The sequence below is a fragment of the Anguilla rostrata genome, chromosome 13, assembly GCF_018555375.3.
Source record: "Anguilla rostrata isolate EN2019 chromosome 13, ASM1855537v3, whole genome shotgun sequence".
In the NCBI taxonomy this organism is placed as follows: Eukaryota; Metazoa; Chordata; class Actinopteri; order Anguilliformes; family Anguillidae; genus Anguilla; species Anguilla rostrata.
The window spans coordinates 10,301,427-10,328,595 of NC_057945.1; the positions used below are offsets into that span (position 1 = coordinate 10,301,427).

General features: G+C 43.4%; 1 protein-coding gene and 1 long non-coding RNA gene across 11 annotated transcripts; both read left to right on the top strand.

Annotated features, from left to right (window-relative positions):
• The first annotated feature begins 525 nt into the window (after window positions 1-525).
• LOC135238152 (uncharacterized) lies at window positions 526-5,029 on the top strand. The gene is made up of 3 exons (XR_010325027.1): window positions 526-910; window positions 2,314-2,474; window positions 4,103-5,029. It is a non-coding gene; the product is annotated as an uncharacterized LOC135238152 (long non-coding RNA).
• A 9,275-nt stretch (window positions 5,030-14,304) lies between these two features.
• Window positions 14,305-27,114, top strand: rbm39a (RNA binding motif protein 39a). 10 transcript variants are annotated; one of them, XM_064305712.1, is made up of 18 exons: window positions 14,305-14,645; window positions 15,873-15,935; window positions 17,547-17,596; window positions 18,217-18,408; window positions 19,425-19,490; window positions 19,599-19,652; window positions 20,208-20,255; window positions 20,361-20,478; window positions 21,780-21,932; window positions 22,017-22,154; window positions 22,273-22,338; window positions 22,432-22,636; window positions 23,571-23,657; window positions 24,580-24,612; window positions 25,020-25,146; window positions 25,487-25,592; window positions 26,077-26,155; window positions 26,289-27,114. In XM_064305712.1, the coding sequence occupies exons 2-18, from the start codon at window positions 15,885-15,887 to the stop codon at window positions 26,387-26,389; spliced, it is 1,674 nt and encodes a 557-aa protein (XP_064161782.1). In that variant the 5' UTR covers window positions 14,305-14,645; window positions 15,873-15,884; the 3' UTR covers window positions 26,390-27,114. The 10 variants fall into 10 exon arrangements, with proteins under 10 accessions (XP_064161782.1, XP_064161788.1, XP_064161781.1 ...); XM_064305711.1 differs by having other exon boundaries at window positions 14,306-14,645; window positions 25,017-25,146; XM_064305714.1 differs by lacking the exon at window positions 24,580-24,612 and having other exon boundaries at window positions 14,306-14,645; window positions 25,017-25,146.
• The last annotated feature ends 55 nt before the right edge of the window (window positions 27,115-27,169 follow it).

Below are 27,169 nucleotides of genomic sequence, written 5' to 3' on the forward strand. Positions count from 1 at the left end.
CCTTGATGGTAAAATTCTGATGGGGTTGTGAATGTGATGTGTATGAACCACACTGACTATGGTTTAGTTTACTAATGTCACCCTTACTTTAGGTGACACTAGCCGTTTAAAAACATTTTTACACTAGTAAGCTAAAAGCTGATTGGATGGTTTTAGTCTTAAGATCTCCTGACGGGTGTAATAGAGAACACAGAAACCTCAACTGCTAAAAGTTTGAGGGTAGGTTGATGTGTTCTGCCCATGCTATTACTGCAGCAATGTAGCCAGAAATAGTCGTATAGCTGGACCTGCATAGAACAAGGTGCACCATAACTATTTAGGTAGGCATTCACAAATGGGTGTGGTGATTCAGCCATGGTAATTGAATGGGCTAGGATACTATTTAGGTGGTCATGGTTCACTGTTACGTTCCCTTGTTCTGTGAGTCTGCGTGCATGTCTTAATCCTGCAGGTGGAGCTGATTGGGGCTTGATTACTTGACGATGCGCACCTGTGTCCAAACCAAAAGGCAGCTGGATAAAGCCTGAAGACACCTCAGTTGTGGGGGGCTTTTTGAGAGATTCCTTTTTGAGTCAGACTCCTTTTTAAGACTACCTTTGCTTTTGTGTGCCAATTTTCTGCTACCACATGTTGTTGTCTGTTTAAGTTTTGTTTTTGGTACTTTCCTGTTGTAGGTTGCAGGTGGTCAGGCAGTTTCCTTGTTTTAACGCGTTTTTAGATGGTTAGTCCAGAGCAGGAAGAAGTTTGCTGGAAGACTCACTCGTTTTGCTTTGCCTGGGTAGTGAGGTTTAGAACGGTGAAAATTGGGAAATACTGGGCCTGACCCCCAGAAAAACCAGGAAGTGAGGTAAAAACACTCATCAGTGGAAAGTAAAAATACACAAAAACAGAAGCAAGGAAAACATCCCTGGTGAGAGAAATCTCTGGAGGAAGCCCATTCTTCACTGGCTGGCCTGTTGTCAGTAGTTAAAGTTAGACTATATAGTCCTAGGGAAGTAACGAGGAGTCTGTCAAAATAATCAGTGGTGGTAATAGCCAAGCAAAGACATGTATATTAAGGTCCTTTTCCCCCTCAATCAGTTTAAACCGATTTTTACTAGTTATCGGTGTCTAATTTAAATAGCCAGCAGAGGTTAGAACAGCTTAGTCGGTGAGTCAGAAGAACATAAGAATTCAGTTTGTGCCATGGTGTGTGTTAGAACCTGGAGAGAGTCGGGGCCAGAGAAGTCTGTGAACCCAGGGTGGGGTGATGGGGAAGAAGCCCCCGGGAAGAGTACAGAAATGGAATTGGGTTACGATGTTGTTCATGACACATAGAAATAACTTCTATCTGTCAAAGATTTGGGGCCTACTACCAATACTTCAGTCTTTGCTGAACGCACAAATGGATGCATTTTTGGGCCATCCAGGCCTTTATATCTTTAAGATGTGCCTCTAATTTGTCAAGCTGGATGTCTTCACTGGGTTTACCTGCCATAATAAATTGTGTCTTCTGCATGTACTTTTATATGGCACATACAAGAATGATCCCATTTTGCTGACTGGTAAGTCCAGGCCGTGCTGAAAGTTTAATTATTTTCTTTGGTGTTTATGTTTGTGTGAAAACTGGAACATTGCAGAGAAAGAAACACAGACAAAATTGCCTTTATGTTCATCTGAACTGATGCATTATACAGAGATTTAAACTGTAGTTATAACTTTCAGTTTATGTTCTCTGGCAAATAAAATGGATAGTAAATCCATATTACAAAACAAGCTTCTGCTAGAATTAAAAACAGTGCATTCAGTGGTCTTAATGAAGAAAAACTTAGTTCTAATCTGAGTGCTTATCAATTAATTGTTACCACAATTTTTTGGCCAGCCATTTATTTGGTTGTATAACATTCAGTGCAGAAGAGAAAAAAGACACAAGCCTAACCTTTTACATAAATGAAACTTATTACATCACATCATTTGAAATGGTTAACTGACACGCCTCTTGGGATTAGAACTCATTCACCACTTGAATCTCCATGATAATGCTCTCGAGTCTCCACACTGAAGAGGGTGTTGCTGGCCTTTCGTTGTGTCCTTTGCAGATTGTGCCGGGCCCTGTCATACACAACAGAGCGTATTGCCTTGTTGAAGCTCTATTTTTAAAGCTCTAAGGGTGTATCGACCACATCATTTCAGATAAACTGCTCATCTGTTTAGCCCTATTCTCAATTAACGATACAAAAAGATATAGTGCTGTGACACTGCTCAAAAACACCTTTTCGAAACCAAATAATCTGATCGCAAATTCATGACAACCGTTTTATGTATCTTCACCAGTATGTTCCACTTCACCCAGAGCAGCTGCACACAGCTGCCAGAGGCCAGAGAGGGTGGAGCTGGGCCTGGGAGACCAATGAACTGAGAAGCAAATCAGACTGGAGACCAATTAGATCCTCAGTTTCCTCTGCATTCAGACTGCTATGTCTCTACTGCTGAAGGTGAAATTTTCTAATTGGATAGATGTTATGAATATTCATGAAGGGGTGGGGCCATGGGCAACACCTATGGCAATGGATGTTCTGTCATTAGGTCTGCCTCACCTCGTCAGGCATAGATATTGATAATGTAGCACATAATGTTTAAAGGAGAGCAGGAAACCCATTGTTATCAACGAGAACCTCTGACAATAAGGAAGCAGAGATTGGAGGAGCTGATAATTGCATTACTATAGAAAATCTTTGGTTGCATTCCCAAAGGATCTTCAACCTGACTAGAGTATTCACTTGTAATCCTTGTGATAAGCCTGTAACATTGCAGTTACTCTGCCATCTCAGTGTGATCCACAGTTCACTGATGTTGAATATAAGTGTGTTATGATTTCATTAGAGGGACCCACTGGGGAGCTTATAATAATCTTCTGAGTGCTATGGGTGTGTTGGTACTGGGCTGAGATCTGTGTTGTGTTTCTTTCATATATAACCTCTTTCTCCTTCTCTCTCTCTGTCTTGCTCTCTCTCTCTTTCTCCTTCTCTCTCCCTCTTCTCATCGTCGATGTGTGTGTGTTTGTGTGTGCTTGTGTGTGCATGTGTATGCGTGCTTGTTTGAATGTGTGTGCGTGCGTGTGTGTATGAGTGAGTGTGTGTATGTGTGTGCATGCGTGCGTGTGTGTGTGTGTCTGTGAGGGTGAGTGTATGAGTGCGTGTGTGTGTGTGTGTGTGTGTGTGTGTGCACGCCTGCTGCACTGACAGGGTCAACTCTTTCCACTCTGCCTGTGACAGCCAGGGAGGGGGGAGGGACTGTTGGCTGGAAGTTCAGCACATTGATTTGGTTTGGGTAATGGAAAGAATGCATAACCTTTCCCCCAAACCAATACAGCCTACACGTGCACACACACTCTCACACACATGCACACACAAGTGTGCTTACATGCACTCAGCCACATATATAAACACACACATTCACACTTATAAAAGTACAAACACACATTACACATTCACACATATAGCTGTATGCACACATATTCATACACATAAACATACACACATATTCACACATAACGATGTACAAGTGTATAAGCCCACTTATGGGTTTAAATGTGTGAGTGTGTATATATGTTTATGGGTTCATGTGTGTGTACATGTGTGATTGTGTGTGTGTTTATACAGTGTGTGTGAATATTTGCATAAACACACTCACACACACACAGAGATACACATGCATACATGTACATGTGTGCTTACACACACACACATACACAGGCACAATACTGATTTGAGAGAAGCTCATCTAAATCAATGAAGTTGCCCTTGGGTACAAATAAAGAAACCTTGAAGTACATGGAAAGAAGAGAAATTTGATTCACGTAGCCACAGTTATCAGAATAAGATGTGCAGTAACTTCTGTACTGTAGCTGTGCGTGTGGAAACTCTGATTCTCCCATAATTCCAGCTCTTTCATTGCACGTACTTTTATTCTGAGAGCCTGGTGTTTTATACAAAGCCACCTGCTTGCAATGCTTCTAAATAATCCAGGATTTCACTTGGCGAAGGTAAAGAGGCGTGCGTGGTTAGAGGGCCTGGGGTTGTGGCGGTTCGTTCATTGTTCTCATCTGGTTTATTACTTGCAGGGACAGGAAACACTGCTCTGCTCTCCAGGCTGTTCCCAGGTCTGTGGTTCTGGGGTTCTGTGGGACTTCCTGTTTGAAATGCTCATGGGGATTTCCCATAATTCACGGCCCCCTCCAACGGACAGTGCCAACCTGCTGGACCAAACAGTTTGCTTCTGCTAATTTTATGGGACATCTTTTCTTCAACCTTTGTTGTTATGTCCAATGGACCTTTTTTATCTATAAATCAATCCTCAGTATTTGTAATAGGATGTTATTTGGCAAAACTGAGCATGTGGAAAACGTACACCGCGGTGACATTTTAATAGAAAAGCATTTTTTTAAATGCCGCAACTGTCTTTGGGCTTTTTCTACAGCTGAGTCTTTGAACTCTTTAAACTGACATTGAAGTCAATGCAAAATTTTCACGCCTTCGTGTCTTTCCATGTTTTGCAAAAGCGTTCACTCGTGTTTTCTTTTAAGAAGGTTGGGGAGACGGGGGAGTGTTTGGGGGGGGAGGGGGGGGGGGCGGGGGCTACGAGGGCTCTGTGCGCTGCATCACGTCCCTGTGACCGACGGCGCTCCGGCGCGGGATGGAAAATGTGAATAAGGCGGGGGAGGCTGCGGCGGAGAAGGCAGATGAGTCTTCCTCAGGGGCTTGCTCGCTCGCTAGCTCGCTTGCTCGCCCGGCCTGCTTCTTGTAAAGTGTCAGGGACCTGGAGTCCTCCAGATGTGTGTTGTGTTTACGCTGTCCAAATCCCCCCAGAGAGGCCTGCATTTGGCCGCGCGTCCCGCGCTCGCAGAGCTGGGGGAGACGGAGCCCTAATTATGGAAAGTTGGCAGGCGGGGGAGCGGGGAGAGAGAGAGAGAGCGCTGAGGTGGGGAGCAACGGAAAGAATGAGATTAAAGCCAAAGAAACGCAGCAATAAAGTTTATGAGACAAAAAGATGAGTAATGAACTTGCTCCCCAAGCCTTCTCTTTTCTTTCATTTTTTTGCGCCAAACTTTTTCCTTTGGAATGACATTTAAGCGCTTTTACATCTCCAGGCATTCATAACATTTCAGTAGCGAAAAATAGCGAGGAACATAGGTTGTAGGAAGTATATTTTTAAAAAGAGCAACCTTGCATTCAATGATAAATCTTTTTGTGATGGTAATTTCTCATGACTACATGTGTTTTCCATGAAGCAAGGCTGGACAGAACAAAATGGCTGCAGTTTTCAGCATGCAGCTGAACTGCTAGATAACGAGACAATAAAACCACACAAGATTTTTTTTATTACCTAGTAAAAACATGATACATTCAGGAAGTAAGGGGAAAAAACTTTTTGAAGGGTACATTAAAGACTACAGCTGCTGTTCTTTCATGTTTCTCCAAGGTGTTTCAAGAATTTGTATATGTTTGTACAGTCCAATCCAAAAGTATTTGGATGGTGACACAATTTTTGTTTCACGGCTTTGTACCCACAATACACTGGATTTTAAATGAAACGAATATGAGGTGCGGACTGGCAGCTATCACGGGTGAACTGCATTGCATTTACAGCTCTCATAGATCCTCCATTTTAGGGGACCAATAATTATACAATTGGCTCAGCTGCTTCTTGGCGAGCTGTGTGTCATTGCATCATTAGTTTATGCAGAAGAAAGCTGACAAAAGATCTAGAGTTGATTCTAAGTTTAGCATTTGTTTTTGGAGTCTTCTTGTTGTCTCTCAACATGAGGACTAAAGAAGTATCAGTGTGGGTAAAGCAGGTCATCATGAAAGATGCTTTCTTGTGGAAGGCTACTTCTGGGTGCAATTGTTCTTGCATACATATTCAAAATTCAAAAGCTAGTGTTGCGCTGCACCAAAGCCCTGTCAGAAAAGCATTCACATCACATGGATGAGAGGCCCAGGAAGGAGGGTACTTCAGTTCAAACATTTAATATTCATTCAAACACACAAGGCCGACATATTCATTCAGGACTCAACATAGCAGGAGCTTGTGCTTGTCAGACCGTTGTAAAGCACCAGTCTGATTGGGACCACATGCCATGAAGGTCGAGAGATAATGCGTGTGTACATGTGAAAATACACCGTGATGAATATTCCAGAAAGATTGCTGAAACTGTACTCCCTGTTCCCTGTTTAAGCAAAAAGGTAACCAATTCAGACAGAAATGTGTGCTTAGGTAGCACAGAGGTCTGTACAGAAAATGATATTTCTTTAAAATATCTTTCTCAATGAATATACATTTAGTGACTTGCACAGAAATGAACAGAAATACATTTTCTTTGCAACCCTACTTCAAGCACTGACTAACAGCTTTAATATTGCAAAAGCATATTCTTCTCAGTTCATTGTGAATATGACAGTTTTTCCAGCCCTATTGTTAATGTATCTTTGAACTACACCCCCTGAAGTAAAACGTCTGTCTTTCAAAGGAGAGCAGGTCAGACGGCCCTCCATTCATATGAGAGAGAGTAACAGCCAGAGCAGTGGTCACCAACTCTGTTCCTGGAGATTTATCATCCTGTAGGCTTTCACTCTAACCCTAACAAAGCACACCTCACTAAACATATAGAGATCTCATTGGGCTGCTAAGTAGTAGAATCAGGTGTGCCAAATTAGAGTTGAAATGAAAACCTACAGGACGGTAGATCTCCAGGAACAGGGCTGGTTACCAGTGAGCTAGAGAAGGGACTGCAGCTGAGAAAGTGCCATGACAGGGATACAACCCCGCCCACAGGATGGGATGCATATATGGCTCAAGAGTCAGCTGCCCTACAGATCTCATCACACACCTTGGCTAAACTCTTTCTTAATTCAGTGCATGTAATTCATAAAGTGCTACCTTCAAGTAATAACTGTTAGCCAGTGGATCTGTCCCTGTAATTCATATTCACTCACAGACTGCCTGAAGATGATCTGCAATAGAACCCCAACAGACAGCCAAACAATAGAACCCTAAAGTACAGTACTGTAATAGAACCGTTACAGACAGAGCTACAATAGAACCCTAACAGACAGACAAGACTTTGTGAACATCCCATAGAATGCCCCAGGGTAGATGCAGGCTTTTTTTCTTTTTTTTTTGGTCACCTCCAGAATCTGATCCAAAGGTTCTTTTCCACAGCACTCCATATCCTGGTTCTCAGATGAACCTCAGTGGAACTGAAGTGTGATGTTCTCATCAAGATGTTTGACTCAGCGTAGAAATTGTTTTGAAAAGGCCAACATCATATGTCCTTCTCTAAGCTGTAATTCTGGCTGTTTACATCACATTCAAGGGCACATTTACACCAGAGTGCACAACCCTCAATATCTATGTTTGTGTGGAGCTCCACCCTGTATCCTGTTGTCTTAACGATTAGGGCGCCCATATATCGCATTACAAAAAACAAGGACAGGGGTGGGTGGGCAATATGAACATATAGCAATACTAGGCTATTAGTTAGTTTACATATGGTCTGCAGAACGAGCGAAACCTAACTGGACATTTTTAGGAATTTAGAAATCCTGTCTGGATGTATATTCTCGGTCACAAAAGATGAAATGTTTGGGATAAAGAGGACGCCCAGGTAACCTGTGAACTGTCGCCATCATCTTGGCTTCAGAGAAACTATAGCAGAGTAACTAAACTCAGAATTGAGAATTACACTGGCCTAAACTGCAGTCGACTGGCAAATTTCTACTACCAAACAAGCCTTTGGAGAACTCAATTTTCCCCTGCACAGTGCCACATGAGGTCACATGTCTGTTCTGAAAACAGACGCCCACACCTCGCCCTCTCCCTTCCTCAGATGCAGAACACTGACTGACTTCACCAAACAGCCTTGGACACAGCGTACGGCTCGCTCTCAGTGAATCAATCTGACTGTAGCCTGAATGGTGTGTCTTCGCCTCTCCCGTACAATTATGGCCTTGTGTTGAATGTGGTTCCCGATTTCATGGGGCCCTATTTATCACCATAACAATATGGGAAATGTTTGCAGTAGTAGCAAGTACCGAAGTGGAGGCAGGAGCTGTTTTCTTTACGGTGGGGGAAAGTATTTCTTGTCGTACAGTTTGAATAATGGACTTTGTGTACGGTGCTGTATGGGAAAATGAGCTGGAGTTTGTCCTTGTGGTGTGCTGTAGGACACGAACACGGCGACCATGCCTTATGAGGACAGAGCGTAAGGTGCAGTGCTTTTCCGCATCACGTCACTGTGCTCATCCCCCTGTGAAGTGTGACTTTCTCACCGACTCCAGCTGACCACAAATCACCTGACGTTGCTGCAGTTCAGCGATTCAACGTCTGATAGTGTTACATTACATTACATTTATTTGGCAGACGCTTTTATCCAAAGCGACGCACAATAAGTACGTACCGAAGGTCATTGGAACAACTGCAAAACACAGGTCCGATAAGGTACAATACTTATTTTGCAACAGTTATTCATAGCCATGAACACATTAAGTCCAGTTCACACTATAAACATTACTCTCTGACCTAACTTATGCTTAGTCAAACTAGGAGACATGACAAGCTACAACGTCAAAATAATGATACGAAGTACAGTAAGTGCTGGATGGAGGTACGTGTAACATGAATGAGGGGGATTTAAGTGATAGAAATGATCCCCAATTGGGAGTGCTCTGCAGAGTGGTAATAATTAGTTAATCCAGGTGAAATGTGTCTTTCATCCATGCTGAAGAATTCAGTGCAGCCACTCTGAATCTGCTCACGCAGCGTATTATTTCCCTTACACATTTTAACAAGTCATGCTGAATATTCTTACTTTTACATGACCGAATTACATCAAACATGGAGTATTTCCATATGGAAATGGAATCTGCCATAACATAGTGTAAATATGTTGCCTTTTTTTGAAACTATGATGAGTATGTTGTGCAGGTGTGCACTATATTGCCATGTCTGAAATGAGCAATTTCAGCAATTTATGTACTTGGCCATATATTGTGAACTGTTGTGATATCTTAATAAAATATTTTATTTCAATATATTCTCAGTAGAATACATTTCCATTAAGGTTTTTCTTAAATGTCTTCAATGGAATATTCTAGTGGATCCCATCAGTTGTGGCTTAGGACCTGTATGCTGCATTATTGCATCAGTGATGTTAGTGAGGAAGAATATCAAAACCCATGTGGGGGTAAGTACTATTAAAGACCTTATGCAATAACGTTTTTTTCTTGCATTCAAAATGTTTATTAAGCTGCAGATAAACAAGAATACTAAACTTTTTTTCTCAAAGCAGGAACAGAATGAAATTTCCTTTTCTAATGTAATTATGTCATTACCAAACAGGAGAGCTGGAGGTCAGACAGATGGTCGTGCCACTGATTGATTGAAATGCGAATGCTATGCTGTTTACATCAGAAGCATGATTCATAAGGACCATTACCAACTCCTCCTGTAGTGGATAACATAATATCTTTGTTGCTCTCAGGACATGAAAAGATTCATTTAATATTTCAATGTAGATTTAACATATATAAAAATATATATTTAAAAATGATGAATGCACAGGGTCTTTAAAATGGCACATTAGGCCGCATATCCTTTAAGAAAACACAAAGCAATGAACATTTTTCCCATAAAATCCAACTCCTCCGATCACAGCTCTGCAACAGATTAACCCCTTTTGACGTTTTGACCAGAGAATGGGGTGTCCCCAGCGATCTTCTGCATGTGGTCTGTTGCTTTTCTACTCCCCATGACCTTCCATTTAACTGGATCCCGTTCAAAATCTGAAAGATTGAGGCACAAGGGCCTTCCACTGTGCATTATGCACAACAAAGAATTTCCTTTAATTGAAAACAAAATTTCCATTGCTGAACAAACACAGGGCTCCGGGCTGTGGCTCCGCTCCAGAACGCTGCATCTGGGAGGGCCCATCAAATGTGCTCCCTCCACATTTTTTTTCCCTGTTGTGCAGTGACACATTATGCTCACATGTTGTTTACTCAGTACTGCCGAAGTCTCAGATGAAATTATGCACAGGAAGAGTGGATTACACAAACTTGGCTAAAGAATCGCATATAAAATTTCTCAGGCTCAATCTAAAACCTTCTGAGCAGTACCTTAACGGTTCTTCAGCCAAGATACTTATAAAAAATTATTTTTACTATGATATTTCATAAACATGTAGGTCCTTCTGTTGGACAAGAAAGCTTTTATACAAATAAAATTAGCCTTACTCACAGTAATGTCTTACTCACATTTGAATCTTTTGGCATATGATTAAAATAATCACTGTCAAATCATTGCTCATTGCAGATTATAGTATGTGATATTGCCTGCTCCAATTTTAATGATATATCTGTTCCTTGGAACTGCAATTGCAATGCATTGACATTGACAGGGCTTTCTGCCTTTTGAAAATAGTAAAATAATAATTGTTTTCAGAGGTCTCACAAAGTGTTTACATCTGCAGTTCAGCAAAACTGAAAAAATAATAATGTTTGAATTGTTTTTAATGTTTCTGTTTCAACTGTTTATTGACAGGCTACTGATGCCAACGGTGCTGTTAATGGAGATCATCCAAAAACAGATGTGAGCTAAGTTTAATTACATGCATCTGTCTTCTCCATACCTTATCCATCCATTATCTCTACCTGCTTATCCTGGGCAGGGTCACAGGGGTGCCGGAGCCTATCCCAGCATGCATTGGGCGAGAGGCAGGAATACACTCTGCACAGGCCTCCATTCTATCGTAGGGCACACACACCATTCACTCACCATTCAGTCACACACTCATACCTATGGGCAATTTATAGTTTCCAATTAGCCTACCTGCATGTCTTTTGACTGTGGAAGTAAACCGGAGTACCCGGAGGAAACCCACGTGGACAAGGGGAGAACATGCAAACTCCACACAGATAGGCCCAGGCCAGATTTCAACCCAGGACTCGCTGTGAGGCAACAGTGCTACACACTGCACCACTGCCCCTCCATACCTTATCACTGTTTCTAATTACAGAAGACTGGTAGCTGTTATTGCTACATTTGAGACACCCCGATTATCACTGCAGACTTTCCAAGAAGAACTAACAGGCTTGCTTTTTACAGGGGTACAATACAACTCAAAGTCTACAAACGAAGAGGCCGCTATTATTCCCAGTTTTGTTTATGCCATAGCGGGGTATTTGTTTCTGCCAGATAGGGGTAGCTGTGGAAACACATTACATAACTAGTGAGAACACTGTGTGTGTGTGTGTGTGAAGAGCAGTATCTGTTAAACTCACTATTAAGGACTTACACATTGTCTCCATCTGTACAGCTGCAGAGACTGTCGTTCATGTCTTCTTGTTTGTCAAATGCATGTATCGTTTGATGTCTGAAACACCCAAAAGAAAATCAATTCAGTGTCCTTTTTTCAGTATACTTAAAGTTTTTTTATTTCCCTCTCTTGTCTCCCTCTCACATTGTGGAAAGCCCATCAAGCAGTAGGTAGAAGTGGCACTTGAGACCGAAGACCCTCTTTTCACACAGACTAGAAACTTGTCATGTATAATATTACTCACCTCTCTCTGAACATAGGCTGCAGGAGAACAACTGGAATTGAAATGAGCTGTGTATTATGGAACAAATGGAATAAAACAGCAAAACTAGTTTAGGACCTCACAAGGGAAACAGTAGTTTTAATGACCTACAATATCCTTTCTGACAGGGTGGGTTTTTGTGTATTTACTTGTCTATGTGATTTGTGTGTGTGTGTGTGTGTGTGCATTTACTTGTTCATGTGATTTTATGTATGCATATTTATGTATTTATGTAATTCGCATGTGTTTGTGTGTGCGTATTTACTTGTTTATGTGATTTGTATAATTGAATTACAATTATTTGAGATGCACTATGCTGGACAGTGTGTGAATGTGCACAAATACAGGGCCCCCTAGTGGACACATGACACATTGTTGAATAGTTGGGATTGTCATGATGACTAAGCTTACCATACAAAACAAAACTGCAGTGCTTATGTTATTTTGGTGATATATTAACTTAATAGATTATGTGAATTATGTGAATTTTCTACAGACAAATTTGTAAATATAGGGCAGTAGCTGTTAAGTCAAATTCCAGTTTCCACAGCAAGTTTTAAAGTCAAATTGCCGGGGATGATGTTCATTTATCCTAGGATTTTTTTTTCCTATGGGTGACTCAACTACAAACACGTACAGCAGGAATACGTCATCAGTTTGCTCTGTTGCAGTTTCTTTGGAAAATTACAGAGAAAAGTAACATAAAAGTACATCACATTCCAAGCACTGAAATACTGCCTGCTGTAGACGATTGTAATTTGCATTATGCTTTTAAATCTTTATCAACAGACATCTTGTCAATCAAGACAAGTTTTTATATCACCGCCTGACTTCAATAAGAATAAAATATGACAAATATGTTGGTGGATTAACATCGACTGAAATCAGTTCAAAGAGTTCTATTCGGTTTACTCAATAAACCAGGTTCCCTTCTTTACTAAGTTATAATTACCAGAACTCATTGCCATATCCACATCACCATGGCTCAGTTGTCAGGCATAGTTCAGTGGATCTTTGTCATTAGCTGTTTGATCAATTGTTGCCATAAAACTGGAGTAGCTAGATCAGCCATGCTGAAAAGCTGGCTTTGCTGTGAGACTCTAATGTAGTTAATGGAGTCAATGTTTATCTATGGCGGAGTTTCATGGCTCAACCAATTAAATTGCCTACAAGACCAGATGCTGCTCACCATCATTTTTTTGCATCGCAGTACTATTTCAAAGCTGATGCCCCTCATGAAGATAAACCGCCTGTTAAAAATAATAATCTTGGCCTGCTGGGTGGCTCACCCTAATACGGCGCTGGTCTAGTGCATGGATGGGCACCGCAGTCTGAGACTGATTCCCAACTGTACAAGCGCTGCGATCGGTAGCACTGCAGGTAGACACGTGACTGGCGACAGTGTCGTCCACAGTTAGAAAGAGTGCTTTGCACTCTGGAGATCCACCCGCCACCTGAAGCTCAGGAAGACAGAACTCCTGCTCCTTCCAGGAAGGGGGTCACCACAGAAAGATGCTTCAAACGCTATTGATGATGCCATAGTGTCTTCCTCCTGCTCAGCTAAAAAACCGTGGTGTACTAGATCAGCGGGGCTTCTCTGACCATGCTGTGACAAACACTGTCTCCCGGGTCTCCTTCCTAGCCCAAGAGGGTACACAGCTCCGTTCACACCTCCCTGTAATCTCTCAACTTGGCTACTGTAATGCCGTGCTGCGACTGCTCAAATACACACCTGCACTTTTGAGCACCAGGCCTTCACTGGCTCCTGGTGGCTGCCTACATTCAATTAAAATCTCTCACACTGGCATCCTTCGCTCTTATTAAACATTAATCAAACAATACGCTCCAAGCGGGCTTGTCCATTCAGCATTCTCCAGCCAGTTGGCTGTCTCGTCCCTTCAAGGGCAATATACCACTCCTCACACCCCTGGCTCTTCAGAGCCCTTGCCTCCTGATGGTGGAACGACCTTCCCCAATCAGGCAGGAAGGCAGATTCACTGGCTGTTTTCTGCAAATACCTCAAAACCCACCACTTTGAAATTACCATTCTGTTTCTATTTCACCCAATGTTTCTATCTGACAAAATTTTCTGCTAACCTATAGCTTACAGATCTTTATGCTAGCATCTTGACGTTTATATGAGGTCTTGCATCTCCAATTGAAGGTCACTTCTTGACATTACTACCATACCTCAAATAAATAAATAAATGCTGGAGCTTTGTATTTGTAAGAACATCAGATATCTAGTACATAAAATGTTTGCATGCACCTTGAATGGTGGCACCATTCCAAAAACGATTAGGCTACATTTCAAGAGGCATAAAAAGAAATGCACGCATAAATGAATTGATTAGCCTAAGTGGTAAACAGTAGCTTGCAAACATAAATACATTATAGAGGAATTGATAATGATACACACATTTGGGAAATAAAGGTCGAAATATTACTATTTTGGAGATAACATACTTTGTATACAAAATATATAGTTGTTTTCAACACTTCCTAAGTCCTTAGTTAAACGCACAAAAACTTCCAGAGTTCTTCTAGAATATATTGGGCATCATGCTAGAAATGCAATTAAGTCTTGACATTGTAACAACACAGCCCGTGCCTTTGTGCTCTCAAGCAATCTCGCGGTTTTTTGTCGCCTCACGCCTATCGAGATGATGCCCCTACACAAACGGCCAGGAGACCCCTCGCTTGTATACAAGCGCCATTTTGGTTGAACGCAGGGGCTAAAGTGGTGACAAGCATTTTGTCTGTGGAACTGAACTTCGCGGCAACCAACTATTGCTTTAAATCACTAAACGTGCTGTTAGATTGTTTTATTAAACGCGGTACTTTCTTTAGCATTGTTTTATTTTAAACAATTTTAGACATAGCTTGCTGGCTAGCTACGTCATTTCAGTTTGTGAAGCGGAAGAAGAAAACAGGAGGACGTTAAGAAAGGCCTAGTGAACGGCGTACTTCGAGACAAAATTGTTGGGAAGACATTGATATAAAAACAGCAAACTACATTTGGATACTGAGGTAATATGTTTACAGTAATTAAAATTCTTCAGAGCCAATGATAACAAATTTTCTGTGCTTTAATTGAAACGTATACTAGCTGATATTTCGCTATCAAGGTCCGCCTTACAGACTACTCTCCTAACTCATTTGGTTGCTAATGCTAGTTAGCTAGCTAAAGATAGAGTAGCGCTAGAGTAGAGTTTAGCGAATGTTAGCTAGCTACCGGGCCTGCTTTCAACATTTCACCAAGTATAGTTATCTAACGCACAGTCTAAGTTGTCTGATACCAATTGCTGTTTAGATGGCTAAATAGTGGCCAACTTAGATGACGCTACGTGTGTTAACATTAGCTATTTCGAAAGGTCGACTGTTCTTGGAAAACGCTAACCCTGTGATAAGAGACCATTGATTATCTGATATTGTTGGGCTACTGTTAGTTACCTTTACACGGTAGCTAATGTGCCGCAAACGTTTAATGTTGGCTGCTGCTTAGACTAGTCGACATGATGTCGTCAGTTTGCTAATTTGGTTAACAGTTGGCTCGTAACTAATTTATATGATGCCTCTGATATAAAAATAATTATCACATTGAAACTTTAAGCTTGACACGCCACTTAGGTAACGTAAGTTACTTAGCTAGTTAGCTAATATTATCAAAACCGGGTTTTGTTGTAACTAGCTAGAAACATGAGTTCATACGCAAAATATCATAAACTAGTTAGTTAATTTGGGTCCAACGTTAGCTGTAGTTATTTGCAGGTCAACTTTTACAGTTGATTTGAAACCGGCTTAACATGAAACGCAGTAACTAGACTAACGTATTTGGCTAACTTAGCTAGTCAAATGCACACAATGCGGCCTAGGACGTCCATAGGAGGAGGAGGGGGGGGGATTACCTTGCGTTGGGTAGTCGCCCCAGCTATGTATTTCTCTAAATAAAGGCTCTAAAATTAACTACAGTCCATGGCCCGACATTTCAGCGACGTTGGATTTGACCAGACCACAGTAGTATGGGCACGTTTGTGATGGGCCTGGGAACACCAGAAGTTGAAGTGATTTTGTGCTGTAAACTGTAACAGGAATGTTTTTGAATCATGGCGTTTAAGTCATTGTACGTAGGATCAGTTGTATGCCTTTGCGGTACTCTGCCATTTCTCTTGTTTGTAATAATGAAATGGAAGTACATTGCAGTGCAAGTTGTTGCATTAAATAAATGCAATGCTGTTTTTCTTTTCTGTCCTTCAGCCCAACGGCAATATGGCGGACGACTTTGATATAGAAGCTATGCTTGAGGCTCCTTTCAAAAAGGTGAGTGTCCTTTAGGAGAAATGGAGGTTTGTTTCAGTGCACTCCACATTAATCTGCTGGTCTTTTGCCACCTCGTTCCCAGACCCCTGTACTTATGGCAAACTGAATTCAATGTTTTTTTTGTGATGTGTTGCAGTAGTTTCAATTCAGAATTATGAATAAACGCCCATCTATCTCTTTTTGTAGACTTGCCTAACGATATCTCACCTCTACTCCCATGAATTCCAGTGTGAACTGTCAAAACAGAAAGGTAGTAATTGCGCAATGTATTGATGTACTGTGGTCCCCTAGGTTAAAAAAAAGAGCCTCCTCTTTGAGCATCCTGGCACCTGTTTGGTAGCAACAGGGTAACCTCAGTGGATGACAACCACTCTTAACCGGAAAGAGACACCATGGAGACAGTATTCAGATGTTCCATAGGAGGTGCTAGTGATACCATTGTGGTTTCTACTTCCTATGTAGTGGCTAGCTCTTTGTTGAAATCTACAGCAGAAGTAGTGTGGCAGAGATCCTTCAGGTATGGAGATAGCTACACTTAGTACAGTTACGGCTAAATGCCTGCATGCCTTTCTGCTTTCATTTTGTAACCCGTAAATGTGCTAAATTGTCTTCTGTAGATTTTGTTTCATGATTCTGTGTATACTTCTCAGAGCAATGAGGCCTGTAAGTGGTGATTTGGTCCTGTTGCTGTTTATGCCAGTCACCAAGGGCCAGGTCTAACGTTAAAACCGTAAATACTGTCTCTTAACCCTTTGACATTGTGATGGTTTTAAGTAGTTTTGGATCCAAGATAATCCAGTAACTTTGCATGCTTTGACACCAGTTTTTTTTATTTTTTTTTTATACACTTCCACACAATTCAAATGTAGAAGATAATTTTTCATAGAGATATCATTCCATTCATGGTTTCCTATGCATTTTAATATCAGTCCTCTCAGCCGTGGGAGTACTTTCCCCCTGTTAAAAGCAAAGGTCATCTCCATGCAGCTGGCTGCGAACTAGGGACTCTGATGAGGTTTAACTGGTGGATTTTATTTCTTTTTTTTTTTTTAATTGACTTTTTTTTAACATGAATTTCTTGGGAGCCGACATTACTAAGCAGTGTGAATCCCTGTTTGCTTCAGGGCGAGATGTGTGACAGAGGTGGCATCGAACTCTTACAGTCCACGAACGAAAATGGGTGAAGATCACTGGAATGGCATCCACCACAGGAACTCGATTAGCAGCTGGCTGCTAGCATGGCCACATTGATCTTAGCCAAAGATAGCCTTGGTACTGATGAGGATGGGGTTGCTGACCAAATGTTCACTGAAACATGGCTTTTTGTAGCGTGCTAAATCTTTTTACATTTAAAAACCACTTCTAGACCTTGAGTATTGGATGAGTTAACTGATTACGAATGTGTTAGAAGAGGACAGAGACAAAGGTGAAGTAAGACCACAGTGGTTTAAAAGGACCCCATTTTAGAAGTTTGTCTAGAATGTAAAACTTTTATATGAATACATTTTAAACGATTGCATTTGTATTCTCTCTTCCCATCCCCCCCTTACCCTGACGACTTGAAATGTTACCTCTTCGTCCTCATGATGTTCTTCTATCGACCCCGCTTAGGATGAGCTCAGGTCCAGTAGTGCCAACGGACACGAGGAGCGTAGTAAGAAGTAAGTACCGTCCCTCCGCAGGGTCGCCCAAGAGGACCCTGTGTGCATGTGAAGCTATGCCTTCCAGCTAGTTTTTGATTTGACCAATCATTTGAAACACGTTTTAAGCTGCTTCAATGATTTTGTTTTTTTTTTGCCTGAATTTAGTAGGATATAGACTGTTAATCATCCATTTGTTTTGTGATCCAAAGGTGAACACTTAGACATGTATTACTGTAGTGTCCTTCCTGCTGTCCACCAGTCATTTTCGGGAATCAGACTCTGTGGCCCGCCTCGGCGTATTGCATTAGGGCAAAGCTGATTCAGCCGTTGGGCAACTCTCAATCAAACCCACCTATATAAACACATACATACACAGTATGGTGTGCGATGGTAATTGTGAATTGATAATTTGTATAGAGATTGATTGAAAGTGCATTATGCTTGAGTAATTGCATTTTTGGTTTGAATGAAGACCCCAGCACACGGTTGGGGCTCCTGAGGACCAAGTTTGGGCAGCACTGACTGAACGCAGGCGATTTAAAAGCGAAGGTCCATGTGCTTTCCTAGGTATTGCACTAGGCGGTTTTGCGTAAGTGTTGTGTGTTGATTAACCTCTCTGTGGTGCCTCGCCCCGTAAGGAAAAAGAGGAGTAAAAGTCGTAGCAAGAGCCGCGACAGGCGCAGGAGCAAAAGTCGGGACCGCAAAAAGGTTCGGGACACGAAGAGGAGCAAGAGCCGCGAGAAGAAGCGCAGCCGCAGCAAAGAGCGGCGCCGCAGCCGCTCGCGCAGCCGGGAGCGCGGCGGCCGCTACCGAGTCCGCAAGAGCCCCTTGTATGTATCGCTCCCGCCCCGTCACTCTCAGATCTGCTGTCTGCTCCCTCACTGCCTCTACAGCTGCTGTCTGTGCTCCCTCACGTCCTGCAGTGCTACTGTCTGCTCCCTCACTTCCTGCAGTCTTACTGTCTGCTCCCTCACTTCCTGCAGTGCTACTGTCTGCTCCCTCACGTCCTGCAGTGCTACTGTCTGCTCCCTCACTTCCTGCAGTCTTACTGTCTGCTCCCTTACTTCCTGCAGTGCTACTGTCTGCTCTCTCACTTCCTGTAGTCATGTAGAGCTGTCTGCTCTCCCTTACTTCCTGTAGACATGCTGCCTGCTCTCCCTCACTTCCTGTAGAGCTGCTGTCTGCTCTCCCTCACTTCCTGTTGAGCTGCTGTCTGCTCCCCACTTCCTCTAGATCTGCTGTCTGCTCTCCCTCACTTCCTCTAGATCTGCTGTCTGCTCTCCCTCACTTTCTCTAGATCTGCTGTCTGTGCTCTCTCGCTTCCTGTAGAGCTGCTGTCTGCTCCCCCACTTTCTCTAGAGCTGTCTGCTCTCCCTCTTTTCCTCTAGATCTGCTGTCTGTTCCCCCCTCACTTCCTCTAGATCTGCTGTCAGTGCTCCGCTAAATCCTTCCTCTAAATTTATTGTCCTGTGTGTGGTTCAACACCTCTAGAGCGCTTGTCTTTGTGTACTGCTAAGATGTTCTAGGGGACATTAACCTGTGGGTATGAATCACATTCACATCTAATCTAGATTGGTGTGATGAATTTGTCCATTTGTCTTTGGAAAGATTTTCAAGGTTGAAAGTTATTCCAACAAACTGATTGGCCAAGATGAGAGCGCGTGGAGGTTAGCGCTGTGTAAATTGGGAAACGGGCTTTTCTGGGCCACAGCCGTTCAGAAATGTGTAATCTGAACTGTGCGCAAACTGCTACAGAGCACCGGAGAGCAGCTTGCAGTCAATCCACCATTGACTAAGTCCATAGTAGTCGTAGGTACTGAGATATCAACCTTGTTTTCAATCGCAGTTCTGGGCCGAAATTTAACGGTGGTCCCAGGGGGAAGATTGGCCCACCACCAGCCATCAAACTAAGGTTTTTATTCTACGATTTCTTGTCTTTTGTGTGGGTAGTTGCTGTTCGGTGTTTGATGCTTCACTCTGTACGTGTTTTTCAAACGTAAATGCTGAATTTTCCTTTCAGCCGGAGGAGGTCTAGAAGCCGCAGCCCGTTCAAGAAAGACAAGAGCCCAGTCAGGTAAAAAAGGAATATATTTATATACATAAAGCATAAGTTAAAATTCAGGAATTACCAGCACATTTGGTTTGGTTCCTCTTTCATCATTTCTTGCTTTTGTTATTTGCATTTTAAAAGGCTGAGGCCGGGGATTGCTGGCTGTCTGGCATTAATTTCTCCCTTTTTGAAGAGACATTTGACTTATCCGTATACAGGGGTGTGGTTTTAACAGTCGCTGGTCTGAAACCAAGGCATTCGGCTGCATGAAAAGGTGTGAATACAAGTTGGCTCCCATGAACAAAAGCCCATCCCTGCATACCAAGAAATGTTCACACTTTCAAAATGGGAGGTTTTAGAACCAGTGGGCCATCGATACCAGCGTTCCCGCCTCCATTGTTTTTTTTTTGAAGCAAGGCCTCAGCATATTTAAAACAAATAACAAAAAAGAAAAAAAACTTTGATTTTGAAACCTGAAAGAAAACAAAATGCTATTCATTTCCAGTTCTCTGCAGTTCATGTTTTCCCCCCAGTGGAAGCGCCCATTAAGTGTTTTCCTCATGTTGTATCTCCACATAGGACAAACAGAAACATCTCTCAGAATCACTCAGGACACCAACCGCATGGGTTTGACTGCGTCAAAAACAGCGGTTAATTTGTCCAAAAGCGCGCTCAGTGTGCGCGCGCCGTTGTTTTTCCGAGCGTGCTGTTGACATGTGACTCTGCCCGTAGGGAGCCCATCGATAACCTGACCCCGGAGGAGCGGGACGCCCGCACCGTCTTCTGCATGCAGCTGGCCGCCCGCATCCGCCCCCGCGACCTGGAGGAGTTCTTCTCAGCCGTGGGAAAGGTGGGTCCTCCCTGCCTTCTCCTAAAATGTCCCCTCTCACCGCGCCATGTTAAATGCTACTTGTTGTAGGGGGGTACATTGGCTAATTATTGGGTTCAGCCTGCCTCAGGCGGAGCCTGTCACAAAACAGCAGTTTGCTGCGTGTGGCTCCTTCTGTTTCTGCAGAACGTGCGCCTGCCGACAGTGTAGGCACCACACAAAGCCATTATCATGAACACACTCATGCAGCCAGATGAGAACCACTTGCAAACCTATGAGAGTTAGCCTGAGAACTGTGCGTTCCGCGAAATCTTATCTTATTGTTGCCGTCTTCGGTTGCCGTGGGTACATCTTACTCTGTTCGGGGAATTGTAAGTTTCTCCTGTGATGCCGGCGTGTCCGGCCCACACAGCTGCTCAACCAGCTCTGTTCGGATGGAAAGTCACAAGCAAGATTGAATAGACCCAAACCAAACAGAAAAAACACAGATGTGCAGAATGATAGATTAAAAATATAATTCATTGAGCTTAGTCACTTACTTAGTTACTCGTTTTTTAATAAAAGTCTGGCCTTTATAAACACCAGAGCTCTGCACCATGCTATTGCTGGCTGTATGGCTTTCTTTGTAGGGCTGTGGACTCCTCTTAGTATCCAGGGGTGTGGTTTTCATGGTCATTGATTAGCACTAATGTGTTTGCATTCGACTGAATGGTCGGACTTGGTTTCGGACACACCCCTGGATACCAAGAACAGTCGACAGTCCCTTTGCAGAGGGAGATTTTGGGGCTTCTGGGTGGCTCATTCTGTTAAAGCACTGGTATCCAATCCGCAGGGTTTCAGTCAGCCGTGATTACAGGATGATATAGGAGTCACTTTAGCACTGTGGATAAAAAGAATAGAAAATAAAGTGAAGATGGTATGTTCGTCCGTGCAGTTGGTAGACAGTGTGTTGCTTTCTCAAATCAAACATCAAACCGTGTGGCCATTCGTGATATTTTAGACCAATTGCGGACAATCTCTGCATTGACGTCAGTGTGTGAACATCTCAGTTAGCGTGGCCAGTTGGGGTGTGCACACTGCGGTGGCTGGGATTCCTTTTCTCTGCAAGCGTGTCATTTTGCCTCATTTAGTTTAGTGCATGAACTAGCCAAAGTTAGTTTCCGCAGCAAGTATAGACCCGTCTTAAGACGAGGGATAAAACAGAATGCGGCCTACATTCGGTGTATACTGATGACGTTTAATCCTTTGAAAAGTAGTTGTTGTGCAGGTTGTATATCTGGTGTTACTGGTTTTTAACCGGCTTTGGCTGCTTTTTTCCCCAGGTGAGAGACGTGAGGATGATTTCGGACAGAAACTCCCGGAGGTCAAAGGGCATCGCCTACATCGAGTTCGTGGAGGCGACCTCCGTTCCCCTGGCCATCGGCCTCACGGGCCAGAGACTCTTGGGCGTGCCCATCATCGTCCAGGCCTCGCAGGTGAGCCCTCCTCCGCTCGGTATCGCGCGCGTCCCCGTAAAGAGTGCGTGTTCTCACTGACGCGGGTCCTTCTGTGCGGGGCAGGCGGAGAAGAACAGGGCCGCCGCCATGGCCAACAACCTGCAGAAGGGCAGCGCCGGGCCCATGAGGCTGTACGTGGGCTCCCTGCACTTCAACATCACCGAGGACATGCTGCGCGGGATCTTCGAGCCGTTCGGGAGGGTAAGGGTCCCCCCCACCCCACCCCCCGTAACGTTCGTCTGTGTCGTCAATAAAGTTTCTCTGTTTCTGATGGCCCGATGTTTTCTGATGAATTTTGTCTCTTCCGTTGTCCGTTCAGATCGAAAGCATTCAGCTGATGATGGACAGCGAAACGGGGCGGTCCAAAGGATACGGTTTCATCACGGTAAGTGGCGGTCGAGCGTGACCCGGCCATCCCGGTTTGCGTAACGGTGCGATGTGCCGGGACTGAATGCTCGTTCCTCCTTCCTCGCCTCAGTTCGCAGACGCCGAGTGCGCCAAGAAGGCCCTGGAGCAGCTGAACGGGTTCGAGCTGGCCGGGCGGCCCATGAAGGTGGGCCACGTGACGGAGCGCACGGACGCGTCCACCGCCAGCTCCTTCCTGGACAGCGACGAGCTGGAGAGGACCGGCATCGACCTGGGCACCACCGGCCGGCTGCAGCTCATGGCCCGGCTGGCCGAAGGTGAGCCTGAGACACGCCGGTGCGCTGTACCTCTCCTGACTGACACTGCACGAGTAAATGCTGCTGGCCATTATTTTGTTTACCTGTGGTCGTGCTGATGTTGTAGCGGTGCGCCACAGGTGAGCATGTGTAGGGAAAGCGCCTGTTGTGTACGGTCTGAAGAAGCTTTCAGCTTCAGCACTCGATCCGTGATATCGCAGAAATCTGATTTGTTGTTGGGTTAAGTATAAAATTATCTTTACAGAACCAGAGCAAATAATGTTATCTGAAACTCAACCAAGAGTTGTACGTTCAACGTTATCTGAAATGGCCAACGTGTTGACGTTCAGTGATACAATTATTTAAATAGCTATACGAATGCAGCAGACCCAGGGATATGAACCGTGTGGGAATGGGGCTCTTTTGAAATTCCAAAATGGCTGTAACTTTAGAAGTTAAATCAAAGTACGGCTGTCGATTTGTTAATTTAAAATGTTTTAAAGTTCATTTTGCAGAATAAAACTTTGTTGCTTCAGAATTGTATCGATACGAACTGATTTGATCAGCAGTGTGGTATCCGATGGACCAGGGTCATTGACTTGCTGATTGAAGGACTCTGCTGGTTCAACACGAGCTTAGGGGACGTCTGTGAGGGAACATTAAAAGGGGAGCAGCGGTCTGTCCACAGTTGCCTAGCAATTGAACTTGACCAACACCTGGTTTTGTGTGTCAGGCGTTGTTGTTGGGCCCTTCTCCCCATGGTGCCAGCTGTTGCATAGGCCTATTCCTGTGACCTGACTGGCTGCCCATGTTGTAATTCTCTGTACGCACGCTTATGTAATGTTGTAGGCTAAAGAAGACGGACCACGGAAAGGCACTCCGCAGTGTCATGCGGAACTCTGTGATGATGCGTATTGTGCTGCGTTGCCTCACGTGCGGCTTTGTTTGTTCACAGGTACGGGCTTGCAGATCCCCCCTGCAGCACAGCAGGCTCTGCAGATGAGCGGGTCCATACCTTTCGGAGCCATGGCAGCTGTGACGGGTCAGTCCACACGAGCCTGTCGTCCGCTACGTGACAGCTGTTGCCGTGGATCGTCTGTGATGTCATTCATTAGTTAGCTGCTTTTCTCCCATTGCAGTCCATGCTTGTACACCTGAAGCTGTAGGGCTCATTCATTCATTTCTGTTGACTTTTGCTTTCTATGCCAGGGGCACGTACCAGCATTCTGCCATTTAATTCCGACTGCCGCGCAGTTGTTGGAAATCCTCGTGGTGTAACTTCTGCATACTGAAGAAAGCGACTCACGGCCAAAAGTCCAAACGAAGACTAAACAACCAGATTTCCACAACATCGATGCAATATACTGTTGGTTTCCAGAGTTCTGGTTGACTCCAAAGCTGTACTGTAGACTGCCAGAGATGGCGTTAGCAGCAGCAGCACTGTGCATTCTGCTGCAAGTGCTGGTTTAGATGGATGGAGGGCTGTGGCCACTAGCCACCATTCAGCGAGTGCCTAGCGCAACTTATGTCCAACTTCAAGTTTCTGAGCTTCGCCAGTTTTCTGGCGGTTCTGGTTGAAATCACCTACGCGGTGATGAATAATGGAGTCCTTTCTGCTCACATGGCAGTTGGTAGCATCACCAGGCTTTCCACAAATTTATTTCACAATGCTGTCCAAGTTACATTTTCATTTATTTTTGACAGTTTTTTTTTTTTGTTCTTTTTGTAATACCCAGGTTACTGCTTAGTAAGCCCATCTGGAGAAACCCCACCTAGTAACCAAAGCTGATGTAAAAGTACTGGTCATAACCTGCATTTCTGACCTCGTGGTTTTGAGAGGGAAATGGAGAAAATGTAATCATCCATCCATCGTGCACTTTCATTCCATCCTATCCAACACAGCTGCTCTAGCCTTCATACAGATGAGGTGCACGTTTTAACAATTTCTTTCTTCTAATCCGTAGATTTACAAGCCAGGTTGACTCAGCCCCCTGAAGGTGAATGTAGTTCGTACTTCACGCATGTAGTACCAATCATTAACTTTTTTGGGGTTTTTTTGTTTTTTTTTTTGTTTTAAACAAGAACTTTCCTTTACTGGTACCTTTCTCTAATGACCCAGATTGCTCGCTGGCTTTGGCATGAGATTTACCCCGTTTTTTATTTGGAAACAATTCCGGGTGGTTGTCTTGGTTTGAATTGTGGTTGTTTTGCAAATCCTGATTTTTTTTTTTTATAGTTGCCAGACTGTGTCGAAACATCAAGAGGAAATGAGAAATGCAAGCGTTGTGCTGAGTGCGGTGTGTTTGCAAGCCTGGTCTGACTGAGGGGTGTGTCCTGCCAGTTAAGTGTGTGACTGAGCTACAGGCCCTTTTGTAAAATTCTGACCGTCTCCTTTCCTCAGCAGCTGCTATGAACCCAGCGTTGAACTTAAACCTGAACATGAACATGAATGTGAACACTCCCTTGAATCTGCCCACCCAGCCCATCGCCACACACTGCTTTCAGCTCTCAAATATGTTCAACCCTCAGTCGTAAGTACTGAAACCGTTACTGAAGCGCCTGTCTTCAATGCGGTGTTGCCACTTCCGATTCTGTGTTATGTCCTTGCTAGTGTCCTTGAGGTTAGTCTTCTGAAACTCAAGGCCAAAACCATTATAGTGTCATTTTTAACACTATAAAGAAGTGAAAGAGTGAATAACCAGCCAGAAGTAGCTATAATGATGTTTTTATTATGAATTTTCTTTTTTCCTGATCAGATTATTGTTGAAAGAAGCTATGAAAGTTGGTGTATGGAGAACCTTAAGCCTCTAACCTCTAGGACAAATTTTGTTCTCAACAAAAGGGTGACTTTTTTCCCTTTTCCCCCCTCAGGGAAGATGGTCCTGGCTGGGACATTGAAATTCAAGATGATGTCATGGAAGAATGCAACAAACACGGCGGGGTTGTGCACATATACGTCGACAAGAATTCTGCACAAGTAAGAACTTTGCCTCCTGAGTGGGGATGCAAATGAACTGAGTATTTGGATACTTGGTTGACTTTATAATGCAAATAATGTGAAGGAATATGTATCTCATTTCCATAAATTCAGAGTTGGAACATGAAGTGCAAATTGTGGCATTTATGTGTAGAAAACAACTGGCACATCAGTACAGAAGCGAATCAGTTGTCATCTCTTACCTTGTTTGCTTTACAAAATATATGTACAATCACTAGCATTGTGAGGTTATTACAGAGAGCTTGCAGTATGATCACTGAAGTATCAGTCCAAATTTAATAAACATTTTACGAACATCTGAAGTTTAGCCTACTGTTGTTTCTGCTCGGTGAAAAAAGATCATCTGAATACTATTTTAGTGAGCATGTAGTTAACGAATGACCTGCTATTGGTAATCCCTGCTGTTCAGTGTAATGAACGTTGAGTCGGTGCCGTGTAGTTACAGTGGAGCTTTTCCTTTCAGGGAAACGTGTACGTGAAATGTCCGACCATCCCCGCCGCCATGGCCGCCGTGAACGCGCTGCACGGACGGTGGTTCGCAGGTACGACGGCCCCTTATGTCCCCGAGCCCTCCGCACGGCTCGTTCTTATTCTAAATTTTATTCTAACGTGGTTTCATTTTCCGTGCTGTTTTTTTTTTAACCCGAGGAAAACGTTTCTTTCTTGCGTTCGCAGGGAAGATGATCACGGCCGCGTACGTCCCCCTCCCCACGTACCACAACCTGTTCCCCGACTCCGTGACCGCCACTCAGCTGCTGATGCCCAACCGGCGATGATTCGGCCGCCAGAGCCGCCGCGGTCTAACGCCTACTGCTTTGGATTGTACATAATTGAAAGGCTTTTTTTTTTTTCTTGACAGTTGGAAGCATATGGATTGTCAGCTCTCCAGTCCTGAGTAGCAAATTTCGGCACAATCTTTTTTTTTAATTTTTTTTTTTTTTAATTTTTTTTAAATCCTCCAAGCCGTTTGAAGAATAAATTCCCTTTCTCAACACCCGTAATTCTTGAGGCTTTTCTTTCAGGAAAAAAAAGTTTGATGTCAGAAGCCAGGCTTCATTAGTGTTACTGCATCTGTACATAAGTTACACTGTTGGTTAAGTCTGAACATGCATCATAAAGGGGCGTGTCATGTACAGCTAGCCGGTCAAGCTCTCCCATTGGCCGTTTTAACATCTCTGATCCTTTTTTGTACATACAGTCGGAATGTTTTTCACTGAGACGCAGTGTAGAATGAACTTGCCTTCAAACACCAAAAAAAAAAAAAACCTATTTTGAACCTTGTGAGGAGAGCAAACATTGTAACTTTACTTGTCCATCTGCATAGTTGGTGTTTTCAGCTCTATGAGCTCTGAAATCTAATTGACCGATTTACTCATTTGTGTTCATTAGGAGACCACTTGGTATTTCTTAAGTATCTGTTTTGTAATCAAGATTTGATTTTGTAAAAAAGAAAAAGACTCTTGATTAAAATTAATTTCCAATAAAGTTATTGTTGTGGTCAGTGTGGTTGTTAATTTGTCTCTTTGTACCTCGTTTAAAGTGGAAGATTTTAAATA